The sequence below is a fragment of the Mytilus trossulus genome, chromosome 12 (genome assembly GCF_036588685.1).
Source record: "Mytilus trossulus isolate FHL-02 chromosome 12, PNRI_Mtr1.1.1.hap1, whole genome shotgun sequence".
Classification (NCBI taxonomy): domain Eukaryota; kingdom Metazoa; phylum Mollusca; class Bivalvia; order Mytilida; family Mytilidae; genus Mytilus; species Mytilus trossulus.
Genome location: NC_086384.1, coordinates 45,006,359 through 45,021,815, shown reverse-complemented (window position 1 = coordinate 45,021,815; position 15,457 = coordinate 45,006,359). Strand labels below are relative to the sequence as shown.

The 15,457-nt window shown below is 30.5% G+C and overlaps 1 protein-coding gene across 1 annotated transcript; it reads left to right on the top strand.

Annotated features, from left to right (window-relative positions):
- The first annotated feature begins 2,779 nt into the window (after nucleotides 1–2,779).
- On the top strand, nucleotides 2,780–15,424 carry LOC134692494 (uncharacterized). Its single transcript, XM_063552949.1, has 9 exons — nucleotides 2,780–2,896; nucleotides 4,033–4,098; nucleotides 7,631–7,730; nucleotides 8,589–8,735; nucleotides 11,921–12,060; nucleotides 13,155–13,234; nucleotides 13,852–13,973; nucleotides 14,722–14,810; nucleotides 15,377–15,424. Exons 2-9 carry the CDS (start codon nucleotides 4,045–4,047, stop codon nucleotides 15,422–15,424), a joined length of 780 nt encoding a protein of 259 aa, XP_063409019.1. The 5' UTR covers nucleotides 2,780–2,896; nucleotides 4,033–4,044.
- Nucleotides 15,425–15,457: the final 33 nt, after the last annotated feature.

Sequence of the window (15,457 nt, the reverse complement as noted above, 5' to 3'; positions counted from 1 at the left end):
TATACAAAGTTAAAACACATTTGGTATATGATACCATGATAAGGACTGAAGTTTAAAATGTGAAATTCCAGAAATAAAGTCACTAGTTCTGGCTTATAACCTTTTTTTCTGATAGAACCAATGCTGTTTATTGGCGACTCTCTAATTGAAAGAACATATGACGCATATTTTGACGCGAGAACTCTAGTGTAACACAATTTTTGTTACGCGATTTTGTATTTGTTTTTTGTTGCACTTTAGTGTTTCTGTTGTTTTGTTTATTTCCTCTAGGTGATAATATTCCATAGGTTTAAGTTTGTAACCCGGATTTGTTTTCTCTCAATCGATTGATGACTTTTGAACAGCGGTAAGCTGCTGTGGCCTTTATTCATAGAAAGTTACATCTCGGTTTAATTGGAAATCTATTCAGTCCTTTTCAGATTAAAAGGGTGTGACTACTTCTCCGTTCCCACAATCCTGTTCTGAATGTTACAATTTGTACATGTTTGGTACAATGAAGAGAAATATTTGCATAGCCATGAGGACATTTAACAAAATGTTTAACAGTATGGTTTACAAATAATATGAAAAAAAGATGAAGTGTGTAAAAAATCATATCTGTAGTTGTCTACTTGTGACCAGAACAAAACCAACTCGATCAGTAAATTGATATTTTTCCTCAAGTAATTTTTAGATAGAATCGTCAATCCCCATCCTTTTATTAGATACAATCACTTTTTTGAAACATATCAGTTTTTTTTAATACCACAAATAAATATCAGTTATTTGTGTTATACATATAAACAAATACACAAGTGCTTGAAGATTTGTAAAATTGTCGTATATTATTAATATTTAGTTTTTGTTATAGACAATACTTTATATCAACAACAATTCATATAATTATCATTGTGCATGGAAGATATAAAGCAAAAATTCAAAAGTCACTTGTTTCCTGATATGATATTTGGCAATAGGTTGAATAATCATCATAAGATGTCTGAAGATTGCAAGCAAATTCTAACTTATTGCGTAGACGTTAGCTTATTGACTAGATAACTTACTATTTAAATAAATTCTATGAATAAATCGAAATTTCTACTAAAACATATTCAAATCTAACAATGCAAATTATGTTAATTAAGTAAGAAAAATATTCAAATTAAAACTTTGAAATAGATACGTCACTGTATCATTTAAAAAAAAATGCTTGTCTTCTATTTCTAAACAATAGAAAAACAGCAAATTATCTAAATGTTTCAAATATAATAATGACCACATTATTGACAACACAAAAGATATTTATTTGATATTACAATATCATGTTGATAACCAAATACTAATCAACCGCATAAATTGTAAACCTACTAAAAAGGCATTGACAAGGAATATCGCTCATATGATAATTAAATAATTATAATTATAATAAAATTCTTTATTTAACGAAGGTAGCACATTTAACAATTACATGTTAATCTTCCATGAGGCCTTCAAAAACTATTAATACAAATAGAAAACTATAAAATATAGCAGCTAAAATATTGAATAAGCACACATTATGCATTCATTAGAAGAAGAAAAAAATACATTAGTTTCGTGCATTTTTATTCTGTTCAGTTAGAAAATAGTTTGAACAGTTGGTCTTAAATGTATCTAAATTATCTACTTCTTTAATATCATTTGGTAAATTATTCCAGGTAATAAGACCAGAATATTTAAATGTTCTTTTTAAAAAATCAGAATTAGGTCTTTGTACATGAAGAAGTCCTGATGTTGTCGACCTCAGACAATAATTGTAAAGATCAGCACAAGCAGTAAATTTAATAGATAGATAATCAGGTGCTAGACCATTCATACACATAAACATTAACACAGCTTGAAAATAGTGTATCCTCGTAAATATATATAGTCATGCATGCAAGTTTTTTTAACATTACTGTTGATGGAAAATCATAAGAAACATATAAAACTAATCTTGCAGTACGTTTTTGGAGCTTATGTATCCTCTCCAGATCAATGTATGTGGTAAGACCCCATACTGCACAACAGTAATTAATAATGGGTAATATATAGCTATTGTGAAAAAGAATAAGACCCTTTAATGGTAAATTCGTTTCAACCTTTTTAACAAATATAGTCTGGTTGAAATAGTGTTGTATATTTTATCAATTTGAATTGACCATGCTAGTTTTTTTTTTATTTATATGAATTCCGAGAAGTTTTTCAACTTCAACATTATCTAAAGCGATATTAAACGATAAAATCGATAAAACACATAAACATTCATTACAGTTTACCAGTTTTCTGTCTGATCCAACATGTATAGATTTTGATTTCTTGCTATTTATCGTCATATCATTTTCTTTACACCATTTAATAACATTGTCTAAGTCTGTATTCAAACACATAATTATTTAAATTTACAACAGATTTAGATGACAAATGTAAAGTTGTATCATCAGCAAATAATCATAGTGATACTAAGATAAAAAATAACGTAGAACAAACATCAAACGGACGAACGTTACACATGATTGACATATATATTGCGCATATTCAGGCTCACTGACTGTAAAAGAACGTAAATCAAGGGGAGGGGCGGCATTTTGTAATGATCTATTTATAAAATTGGAAAATCCATTGCATGACAATGCGGATAACCAAGCCTACAGAAAAGAAGATGCAGTATAACTACTAAAAGCCTATCTGTTTGTTGGCAGACACTTGAAAAATGTATACATTCAATTCTGTAATTAATCTAGTTCAAAGATTCAATTACTATATCTACTTGAACTATGGTAAGATAAAAACAAATCAACCGTATTATTTATATACATGGGTTTTCCCGTAATCATGGTAATGTTGAAATACTTTCGTTCGAACAGGATTGGACATAAAGTTCTTCAGGAGTCTTCAGGTAAATGTTCTCTTTTGTAACATTTTAAATTAAAAGTTTTATATGTTTTATCTGCGAGAAGTACATTTTTTACTTCCTCTTATTATATAAATATTTGTAAAAATACATTATGTTTAAAGATATAGATATAAATAAAACAGTATGATGCCACGTGTTCTTTCATTAGTTACAAAGCATGACTTTCATTCCACATAGATAAATTAAATGTTATGGATACATTAGAAAACTAATCAGAAGACAAGTATATTTGAAAATGTTTCAGTTTCGTTTATATTCTTAAGATTTAATTTCAACTACTTGATATATGAAAGTCTGTTAAAGTCTGTACATTAGACCTTAAATATTTTCCGAAAAAAAAATGAAAGTCGAGAAATTTCATCAAACTTATATATATATATATATATATATATACAACTCGTCTAAACATCAACCCAACAATGTAAGATCTGTAAATTTGCTTTCGCAAATTTTTGGTTTTTCCCTCGCCGGGATTCGAACCCATGCTTCTGTGATATCGTGACACCAAATCGCCTGCACTGCAGCCGTCCCGCTAGACCACACGACCACCTGGGCTCTAAAAAAAGAGCTTTCGGTGGCCATATGTTACCTTTCCACGTCAGTTTTAATCTAGCGGCGTACTACAGTACATGATATATAAGGCATGAAGATGTTATTGTTACAGATCAGCTAAATTATCTATAGTAAAGGATCCTACAAATTAATGTAAGATACAGTCACAGAAAATAATTATATTCATAAGTACGTCTGAGTCAGTGACAACCCTACAACATATATATATATATATATATATCGTATACGTAATCATTTTCATGCTAGTTGAACATGTTAAAACAAGTATATATAGTTTATATATAATATTTAGATGTTAAATTTTTATTTATAAGTTATATTGATAGAGTTAATAACATGAAATTTTGAACTTGTATTTAAAACAACGTAAAAAAGATAGACGTGTTATACTATAAGAACTCGTATTTCTAGATTTTGTTTTGTTAGTTTTCTTTTGCAAAGTAATTAAACACTTGAAAGATGCATTCTTTATATGTACTGTTGTCTACATTCCATTGGTTAAAAAGAAAAAAGAAATCTTAATTATATACCTTTGTTTATTCCAGAAACTGATAAGAATGAAGGGTTACTTGAGATTACTGGGTTTGATAGTTATCGTTGCTGAAGTAAAGGTAAACATCTTTAATAGGATTCGTTTTTACTGTTACAAGTTTTTTTTTTATCTTTTTATCATCCCTTCAAACATATTTTCAATGGAATGCAGTTTTAATGCTATGGTTCTGTCACTAGTTAAAACTGCCCTCAATCAACCGAATTTGAAATATCCCTAATTTTTGTTTAATTAACCAAGATCAACCAAAACTATTTATTTCATCTATCAGCATCGTACGTATACAATGTATAGTTACGAAATAATTCATGGGGGCTTAACATATCGTGATCCTACCACGGGTTGGCCCTTTATGCTTAATATTTGACCTTGAGCGATAGCGAGGGGTAAGATATCGTCACAACCCGTGGTAAAATCACGATATTTTCAAGCCTCAATGAATTATTTCAATTCTAATAGGACAAATACGGCAATCAATTTGAATCGAAGTGCTCTAGGTGGAGGCAATTATTTGCTGTTCCCATAAATAAACGCCCTATTAAATTGGCGTAAAATAACGTAGCAAACTGAATCAGTCATATGTTTTATTTATTTACAATAAAGTATTTAAATATTTTTGTCTTATATGTATAAAAAATTGGCTGATACCACATTTTAGCATCGTTTGTTTACGATTCATTGTGATTATTTTTGGAAGTCAAACATGAAAAGTAAACATATTTTTACTTTTCGTATGCTTGAAAATGGGTTCAATATGGACAAAAGAAGATTTTGAGGCTCAAAATGTGACTATCTTGGGTTTTTTTTTTAAAGGAAATCACATACCCCAATTAAATCGGAATTCAAAATGGTGGCTTTCTTAGTTACGGACTGGTACAACGTGGAATATAACCCATCAAATATTTGTCAACGTCCTATGAAAATTATCGTTACAAACTAATTGCATTGGACTCATATTTAACACGGGTGTGAACTCAAAGCTTTTTTGAAGGACGTCATCATTTTAGATTTATTATTATAACACAACGATGTCATTGATATCAATTAGATATAGCTGTCATGCCATGGAAATCCAATCCCTGGTTACTGAAAGGATCATTTTGATTTTGATTAAATTTGAAGTAATAAGGATGTTTACGATATTCTGCATAGACGACAAACTATGTGTATTTGGCGGTTATGTCTCGAAAATAAGTAGTCGGGATATCCTTTACTGTATTGAATTTTTATTTTAACTTTGATGTAAAGAGAAACCTGCAATTTGTGTATGATTCGTTGGAAAAGGTTTTAAATATTTATATAAGCAGGCATTTAAAGTAAATGAATAGGATAGGTAAACACTTTTTTGTCTTATCGTGTTTATAACACTTCAAAAAACTTTAAATTCCTTGAAACTCTTTTTTAAAATGAATAAAATCTGTCAATTTGAATAAACATAAACTATAAGAAGAAGTTAAGAAGTAGTTAGTTAACAAAGGTACCAGGATTATATTTTTTTTGTTCAATTGACGAAATTAGATGTAAGTGAAATCAGATACTAGTATATATTCAGTTAAAACATAGATATATGTGGCATCATGTGTTTTACAGTAGAAAAAAACCCGTAACACTACCTAATTTATACCCTTGTGATGTGATTTGAAAGTCACCTTTACTTTCATTTTTTTGTTACTCAAATAAAAACATTTACTATCGAAGAAGGTATCATCATGAAAAAAGAATTTCTTTTGGACTGTTGTACAATATTGAACTACCCGGTGACCTAAATTGACAATAATCTTGCCTGATGCTGAATTATTACTGATGTTTCTTTAAATAATACTATCCCTTTGCCATGCTATATGTATCACGATACTGCCCACATCATAAGTATTTTTAGAACATACGTCCAATATATCGACATAAACAATACTTGTCTGACGTATCGTACGGTATAAAGTTTATTTTACATATTTTATTCCACTAATGGCCTAATGTGAGGAATTATAGTAAAAAAGAACAATTTGAAGTATTATAAAGCATGAATAAAAACAGACGTGTGAAAGAAATACAATATCTTGAATATAATATGGAACATGGTTCAGATTGAATTATTTCCCTTTACATAAAAATTACGTATAAATAGATTATACTTTTGATTTTGCCATTAGATAAGGGTCTTCCTGTTTTGAATTTTCCTTGGTGTTCGTTTTTTGGTTATCTTACTATCTATAAGGATGCGCGATAGGTCCGACACGTTAGTTATATAACATGATTCAAAAGATGAAAAAATCATAAAAAATAATTCTGAAATTGTTTAGATATTACAATAAGTTATTGCTAGAAATATGGTTAAATTCGGGACGTCTGCATAAGGATGATACCTTGATATATAAAATATGGAAGGGAAAACTACAACTCAAAAGTTAAACAACAAAAATACCGAACTCCGAGGATAATTCAAAACGGAAAGTCCCTAATCAAATAATAAAATCAAATGCTCAAACATATCAAACCAATGGATAACAACTGTCATATTCCTGACTTGATTCAGGCATTTTCTTATGTAAAACATTATGGATAAAACCTCGTTTGATAGCTAGTTAGACCTCCCACTTGTATGACAGTCGCAACAACTTCATAATAATGACAACGATGTGTGAACCAAACTAGCTCAAACTATTACATGTGCCTATATTGAAAGCATGCCATCTTGCACTCGTATAATAATGTGTATACTTAGTAGAAGGTTCCAAATAGCAACAACATGCGTGATGTGTTGAAAGTGTTTTGTGAGTAAAGACATTGGAAAGTACACATCAACTGCTCACGAATAATTTAAGTTGTGTTGGTCAATTGTCTTACCATAATGACCCAATCGGCAAAAGCGCTATATACTAGAATATGGCCCAGAAAATTAGATAAAAAAAACCAACTAAACAACTCTTGTATTAACCTATTAATGCTACAACCATGAAAATACGTGCGATATCTGCTATATCAACCTGTCGCTTTTTTCACATGCAGTGCTTCATGGTTCTTCAGTCATTTTGAGATACTTAAGATTTTATACTGTTTATAATTGTATAGTCACTTATATTAGTCAGTCAATCCGTTCATTCGTACGTAATACTACATGAATAATTATTGAAATAGTAGTCTGACAGTTATCAACAGCAATATGCATTGTGAGAAATTGATCTATAGAATAAATATACCTTTTTGAAACATTTCCCTTTTCAGATCGTACGAATGCATTTTAGTTTGATAACACTTAACCACGAGAGAAATTTGTTTTAGTAACTGAGACATTCAGATATCGATACAATCTACGTTTTTTTTTAAATCGTATCATTTTTGCAAGAAAATATCCAATTTTAAGTTATCTAAACTCGCTAAAATGCTTGATTACTCACAATAACATATGACATTGTTAATATATTTTTCAGATTATAAATGTTTTCCCGAAAGCTTGTAGTGCAGGACAGATTTTTTGTTTAAATCGGAAAAATATTCTAACATTTTCACAGGAAGATCTGATTTCAAGTTATCTTAGCTCGCTATAATGATTGATTCATCAAGATACAAGATGACATTTAAAATATATTTTCCAGATAATTAATGGTTTCCCGAAAGCTTGTAGTGCAGGACAGGTCACGAGGCTGTCATTGTCTGGGGATTATATATGCTGTAACACAGTGATATGCCAACAAGGTTTGTCTATTAATCTTTGGAGACGGTTTATTACATGTTTGCAAATTGTGTATAAGTATTTATTTTTGATAATTTTTGTAGTGTAATGCAATGATAAATTCATTAAAGTTAAACAAATAATCGGTCGCTTGATTTCAAGACTTTGGAATTTCCTGGCTTCCTTAAAAATTAAGCAACTGTTTGTGCATATCGATGTCATCAATATCTTCCATAGATTCGATTTTCAAAAGTTCAAAATGTTAAAAATTATTTCTTTATTGTTTATCCATTGCAACATTCTGTAATTATTTACTTTATAGTGTAAAAGGGGCATGAAAATGTCAAATATTCTCAAAACATTTGGTTCAACTAGAATTTCAATCCCTATGAGTGTTACCTTATCTGAAACTATCAACATTAATCTGCTAAATAATGAAACCAAAGTGGGTGTACATGTATTTCAGCTCATATTTTCGTAACATTATATAAGAAGGGTTTTGCAACAAAAAATAGGATACAAGATATATCATAATATTTTTTTTATCAATCCATGGATATGACAATAACGATTGTCTTATAGATAGTAACCAAAATTACATACATTACAAAATATTGATGTTCATACAAACCAATTATCAAGGTTATATCAATCTAAGGCTATCCAAATGAATTTGATTAAACGTTAGCTTTCCTATTTGTAATATCCGTCGGGGTAAAATGTGATGCTACACACCTAACTGAGGAGTGCTTCCACAATATGTGTTGTTTCCACACTGCTATCACTTTCAACAGATTTTCTGTATTATGCTAGCTGAAACGATTAAACTGATACCCAAGTTTGAAAAAATTACTTAAAATTACTACATCTATCTTTTTCAGCTCAAAAATATGATTTTTGTGATAACCATAATGGTCACGATACCTGTAGGAACTGCCCGGAAAGCACATACCATTTAGACATTATCAATACTGCTGAAATGACCAATATCATAGATCCATGTATACCGAAACCTACATGTGAGCAACGTAAGTCAAAAGTTACTAGCTAAAATTACTACTTTAATTCTTTGTGTTGTTAAAATGAAAAGGAGATGTGGTATAATTATCTATCTGGGTCCAAAATGGCCTTCAAACGAGAAAACTAGTGTTGGGTTTTTTGTTCAACTGCCTGCCGTACCAAATTATAACATTGGTATTTCTGATGAGCCTGTATGACAAATCATTTGACGAAAACTCAGATATGATAGAAAACACACATCGGCAATCTCTTTGATAATTGAAAATGTTTTGGTCGTATATTGGTATCAAGTTGGCATCGTCGTCGTCGTCCGAATACATTTGGTTTTCACACTATAACTTTAGTATAAGTAAAAAGAAATCTTTGAAAACTTAAAACAAGGGATATGACCACATGAGGAAGGTTGAGATTGATTTTTGGAGTTTTGGTCCCAACAGTTTAGGAATTAGGGGACAAAAAGGGCCCAAATAAGCATTTTCTTGGTTTTCGACCTATAACTTTAGTTAAAGTAAATTTCAATCTATGAAATGTAAACATAAGGTTTATGACCATAAAAGGAAGGTTTGGATAGATTTATGGAGTTTTGGTCCAAACAGTTTAGGAATAAGGGCCCAAAGGATCCAAAATTAAACGTTGTTTGTTTAACTGTTTATGTAGGTTCTTAATTTTTGGTCCTGTTTTCAAATTGGTCTACATTAAGGTCCAAAGAGTCCAAAATTAAACTTAGTTTGAATAACAAAAATTGAATCTTTGGGGTTCTTTGATATGCTGAATCTAAAAAAGTACTTAGAATTTTGATTATTGGTCCAGTTTTCAAGTTGGTTCAAATTGGGGTCCAAAATTAAACTTTGTTTGATTTCATCAAAAATTGAATAACTGGGGTTCTTTGATATGCCGAATCTAACTGTGTATGTAGGTTCTTAATCTTTGTTCCTGTTTTCAAATTGGTCTCCATTAAGGTTCAAAGAGTCCAAAATTAAACTTAGTTTGATTTTATCAAAAAATGAATTCTTGGGCTTCTTTGATATACCGAATCTAAACATGTACTTAGATTTTTGATTATGGGCCCAGTTTTCAAGTTGGTCCAAATCAGGATCCAAAATTATTATATTAAGTTTTGTGCAATAGCAAGAAATTTTCAATTGCACGGTATTCAGCAATAGCAAGAAATCTTCAATTGCACAGTATTGTGCAATAGCAAGAAATTTTCAATTGCACAGTATTGCGCAATAGCATGAAATCTTCAATCTCACAGTTTTGTGCAATAGCAAGTATTTTCAATTGCACAGTATTGCGCAATAACAAGAAAAGCCTAATTACACAATTTTGCGCAATAGCAAGAAATTTTCAATTGGACTTATCTTTCTTTGTCCAGAATAGTAGTTGAATCAACTTAAATTATTGTTTTATACAATATACAATATTTATTAACTTTAACTACCAACTGATAAATTAAAACAATCTTTACCATTCAGTGATAACAAGCACTTTTTTTTTTAACATTTTAATATTTTATGATGTATTTAAATGTGTAGTTATTTTCGCAAACTCCATTAGAAATTTGAAAATGAGATCAGTTTTTGGAATAAGGGAAAGGGGGATGTGAAAAAAAAATAATTGGGGGAAGGGGGCAATTTGTTCTCATTTCAAATTTCAAAAATAAAGAGAAAATTTCTTCAAACATGTTTTTGAGAGGATTAATATTCAACAGCAAAGTGAACTGCTCAAGGGCAAAAAAATTGTTTTAAAGTCATTAGACCACATTCATTCTGTGTCATAAACCTTTGCTGTGTCAACTATTTAATCACAATCCAAATTTATAGCTGAATCTAGCTTGAATGTTGTGTCCATACTTGTCCCAACCCTAACCTCTGCGGTCGTATAAAGCTGCGCCCTATGGAGCATCTGGTTATCTTACGTATGTCTTTGTTTACAAAAATGAATGTGTCTGTCAACTTAAACAATGCAAATAATTCATTTGTTCACAATAATCAATGTAGCAAATTTACCCTAAATTTGTTTTCGTCACAATTGATCGCGGAAATTTTTTTCTTTTAACCTCTTCCCTTTCACACCGGTACACGTTACCGGAAAAGCTAATTTCAAGATTTTTTGGGGGCATTTAGAATTGTTCCATCGCCATTTACTGACATGCAGATAGTAAGTAGTAGTAGTAGACTTAAGTACTTAAATTTCAATAAATTCATTACAATGCCAGTGGCGCAGGGTTACGCTGATCTATCCCAAAGCGACAAGATTGAGAGTTCGAATCTCACTGCCGGAGTTGAAAAAAAATTTCCTATATTGAATGTAACTTAACTTAACTTTACTTTCAATTTTAAAAAGAAAACCTATGAAATTGTTTTTAAAAGAATGTTTGTGCCAACCCCCCCTTTTTTACCCCCTTTGCTCTATCGGCCTCGGTTAAGGGTATACCAGATCAAGCTAGCATTGGTAGTTCAATGAATTTTCCCTTGTTTAGGTTTAGGTTGCTGATTGATCGAAAACGATTTAGACAAATAACTAGTGTCCAAGTTTGAAATCAGACAAAAAGAGCGTCTAAAATCAGTTATTTTGAATGTTACGGACATCTATATTTCAAGGCCTATAGCACGTTAGTCGTCTATTTAAACTTCGATAATGTCTTTTCGATAAGTGAAGGTCCAAAATGCCTGAAAGGAAAGGGTGAATGAACTCTATATATTTGTAGAAATGATATTTAAAGATATTTTTTAATAATGACTACACTATGTATACCATTTTCAAAAGTAGCAATGCATTGAAAAAAGTATTTATGCAGCATAAATTGTTATTTTTATTTGAATGGTGCCTTAACTTATTGTTTCTTTTAGAACGACATCTTGTTGTTTTTGTTTGATACTCCATACTCTTGATTGTTCGTATCAATCATATTTAGTCTCGAGTTCGTATTGAATTTGGCTTTTGAAAAGTTTTGAATCGACCAATGTAATGTGAAGATGAGAGCGCGTCAGACGTATCAAAAGCCTAAAAGAACTGATTATATAATTAACATTCCCTTCTTCTCTTTTTCGCATATGTTTATTTTTATGATTACATTTTAATCACTTATATCGTTTCATTGGACATGACCCATTAATCTGTTATAAGATTAAACCTCTATACAAACAGTTTATTAACAAGGCCTCTTGAGTTTTAACCTTTTTCTTTAAAGCTGAAGTTATTTTAGAAAAAGATGCTTGTGTTTGTGATAGAAGACGTGGTTACTACGGAAGTGATTATAACAACTGTTTACTATCCCATGTTTCCTGTTCCAGTCCGGGATTTGAACTTAAAAATAACGGTAAGTTTAGAGTATACAGCATAAAAGACTTATAAAAGTTTCAGAAAAAATCTAAACATGTTACTAGAAAAATACATATAAAAATGTTTTTTCATGAGTATACAACCGAACACAAACAATCCTTATCCTTCATGACTATCAAGAACGATTATTGTTTTATAACTCAAAACTTATGCCATTCTTTGAAATATGTTTGAAAGGCTTAAATTGTTTTTAAAATAAGATAAGAACATTTTTATTTGGACTCGTCATTTTTAAAACTATACATCACAAGATGTAGAAAGCGTCTAATGGAATATAATAACAAAAACATCACATGAAAACAATAATATCAACATGCATGGCATACACAACATTTGGATTTTAAATGTACAAGACTTGGTTTAACATATATGAGCAAATTTACATAAACAGATATAAATTAGTTGCAAGCCAGGTAGCGGTAGTTTGAACCGCTCCAGGACTGAATTAAATTCTTAAAATTGAAAAAAAACCCCAACTACATGTTTTAAAATCACAAAGCTATTATCAGTCCAAAAGTGATCTTCAAGCTATTCCGAGTGAAGCGACTGCATATCTAAATGATCTCTTACCGTATGCATTTGTTCTTCTCTGTGATATGCGAAGTTTATAACCTTACCGAATTTTATATTTTGAGTCTTTTAGATTGACCAAGTCACTTAAACACACTAGAGCTTTAACGTTACGAATTGTGTAAGCTTAAAAGAGGGATGAAAGATATCAGAGGGACAGTCCAACTCATAAATCTAGAATAAACTGGCAACGCCATCGCTAAAAATGACAAAAGACAAACAGACAAACAATAGTACTCATGACACAACATAGAAAACTCAGGAATAAGCTATGGTCTAAAGTGCCATTGTCTGACTCTTCTCACCTGTAGATTTGTAATGTGTTCGACCAAAATAGGGGTTTCATGTGGGAAGTCATAATTCAAAATAACGTCATTTTTTTATATACAAAACGGAGTGTTCTCTACTGCACTTTTAAGACATTACATAGGTTGTGTCCGTGCTGAAGTTCCAGAAAATTGTTCAGAGGTTTTTGCCTTTCAGACCTTTAATTGATGTTGTTTTTAATACAGGGCAATGTGGATCATGTGCTGAAGGCTTTTTCAAACCGGAAGCTAGCGATGAACACATATGTAGGAAGAAAACAATGCAAGTATTCAGTAAAAAATATATGTATATATAACTTCAAACGACGAACAATGTACAATGATAGCTAGTAAGTCTAGGTCAATTTAAAAAGCATTTTACCACATTTAAAAGTTTTTTTAAAGTTATTCCTGGAATCAGTTTTATTTACTTCACAATCGACAAAATATGGACATATTTGACTCGGCTTCCGCTCTAAGTCGCCAAACAACATCAATCTGATCATGTGTCAACAACAACAAGTATTCGAAAAGGCCAATAAAATTTAAGCAATACCATGACCAAAATTAAAAATTATGAAATCCTAAAACAACAATAACAAAACATCTTAATAAAGACCCGCCATAACTTTAGATTAACTGAGGTACTCGGAAATGCTATTTCATTATTACACATTGCAATTTATAACTCTGTTTTGGGAAAGTTATCCTTTTATGAATATGTGAATTATCGTTTAAGCTAATATATATTCTTTGATGTGAGAAAGGTTTTGAAGTACTTGCAAGGTGTATCATTAGCATAATCCTTTATTATTTCAGCAATACTTTAAAAGACATATATCTTTTTATAAGATTGTACAGATATATGTTCAAGTTCTCTAAACAATATTGTTTGTGTTTTTAGGTGTTTTGGGTCTCAAGAAATTGCTGATAACGGTTCTACAGCTAAAGACATATCTTGTAAGGCAAGGAAGAAAGTTAATCTGCAAGATATCAAACCTCTAGAGCAATTAACAGAAAATGCAGGTAAAATTGCTGATAGTTTTGTTTTAATGAATATATGACATCGATTCTAGAATATCAAATCTAACAGAAATGGAAGCGATGATAAGTATACTATATCTGTTTTGTGTTTGGAATCTAAATTCAGCAGCTTTAAAGTGATAGTAAAACTTTACTAATGAAAGACTGGAGGTAAATGTTGTCTTTGAATATATTGATTCGCGAAATTTTGAACGACCAGGCATTTCTACTGCTGTTCACATAAATATAGGACGATTTCATGCCGCTGACCAGAGTATAGTAAGTAAGTTTCGATGAACTATTTAACACCAAGCAAACTGTTCTAAAAGTGGATGTTGGCATTATACAGGATATTTCTTCTCATATAATTTATTATGGTATAATACTTCACCCCCAACGGAAGAGATAGTGCTTTGTATTCATATGATTTAGACATAATCTTTCAATCAGTTAAATTGAAGTCTAGAGCTGGCATGTCAGTAACTGATAGTAGTCATATGTTAACTTATGTATCATTGTCAATTTGTGTAGTTTCTTTTGTTACCATACTGAGATCGGACTCGGACTTCTTTTAAACTGACGTTTTGGGGATTTGTTGTTTTATCAACCATTAATCATCAATGATTTGATATACTATTTTTGGTTTCTAGCTAATTAGAAAAAAAACCAATGATTAGGTCATGATTGTCTATTAAGTAATGAATTGTTGCAAAATCATGCATGCTTATATGTTTTAGAATTATGATTTTAGGTAAAAATATCACTTTAACATACGAAGAATTCATCTTCTTACGAAGTAGAGTAACGAAGTTAGAACAGCAATTAACAGAGTTAGAAGAAGTAAAGACATTGACTAAACAGTTGCAAAAAACGTTGAGAAAAATCAAACATTTGCCCACAAATGCCAAAGAATTAAAACAAAATAAAAATAGCAAACAGAAGAGAAGAAGAAAAGGACGAAAGAAGAATTCGAAAGGGAAATTGAAAAATAAAAAGAATAGAATAAACTCATCATAGATACCAAGAAATACATTTTGTAGTTACGTCCATAGATGTTTACTAAATTCAGTGTACGTGTAGAGTGTGTTAGGAGGAAGAAAGTGAAACACCGTCGGAACCATTTACATAGTATTTAAAAGAGCATATTAAACGTAGAGATGTCAAACGGATAAAACTGGTTCTTCGTAAGATTGTCATTTTAAAGTTTATTACCTATTCAATTGTCAAAGATCATTAACAGAGAGGTTACTATTATATGGAAAATCCAGAAGAAATTTATCTAAAGAATTTCTATAGATATCTCGAACTATTGGCATGTAAAAGGACATTTTTTGTCTTCAGATTTGTAACGATTGTTGCATTGACTTTATTTCTCAACCTTATTTTACTATAAATTATTATTTTAGAAGAGTAAGGCTGCAATTATAAGATACCCAAAGGTAAAGAAAAAATAAAATTAGCAAATGTTTAAACTGCAATGTATTTAA

What these genes read in the sequence shown, in the direction of transcription:
- LOC134692494 (XM_063552949.1), top strand. Translation starts at nt 4,045, where the DNA reads ATGAAGGGTTACTTGAGATTACTGGGTTTGATAGTTATCGTTGCTGAA. An exon ending in CACAGTGATATGCCAACAAG is followed by an intron (nt 7,731 to 8,588) that starts GTTTGTCTATTA and finishes TATCTTTTTCAG; the next exon opens with CTCAAAAATATGATTTTTGT. An exon ending in GTAGGAAGAAAACAATGCAA is followed by an intron (nt 13,235 to 13,851) that starts GTATTCAGTAAA and finishes TTGTGTTTTTAG; the next exon opens with GTGTTTTGGGTCTCAAGAAA.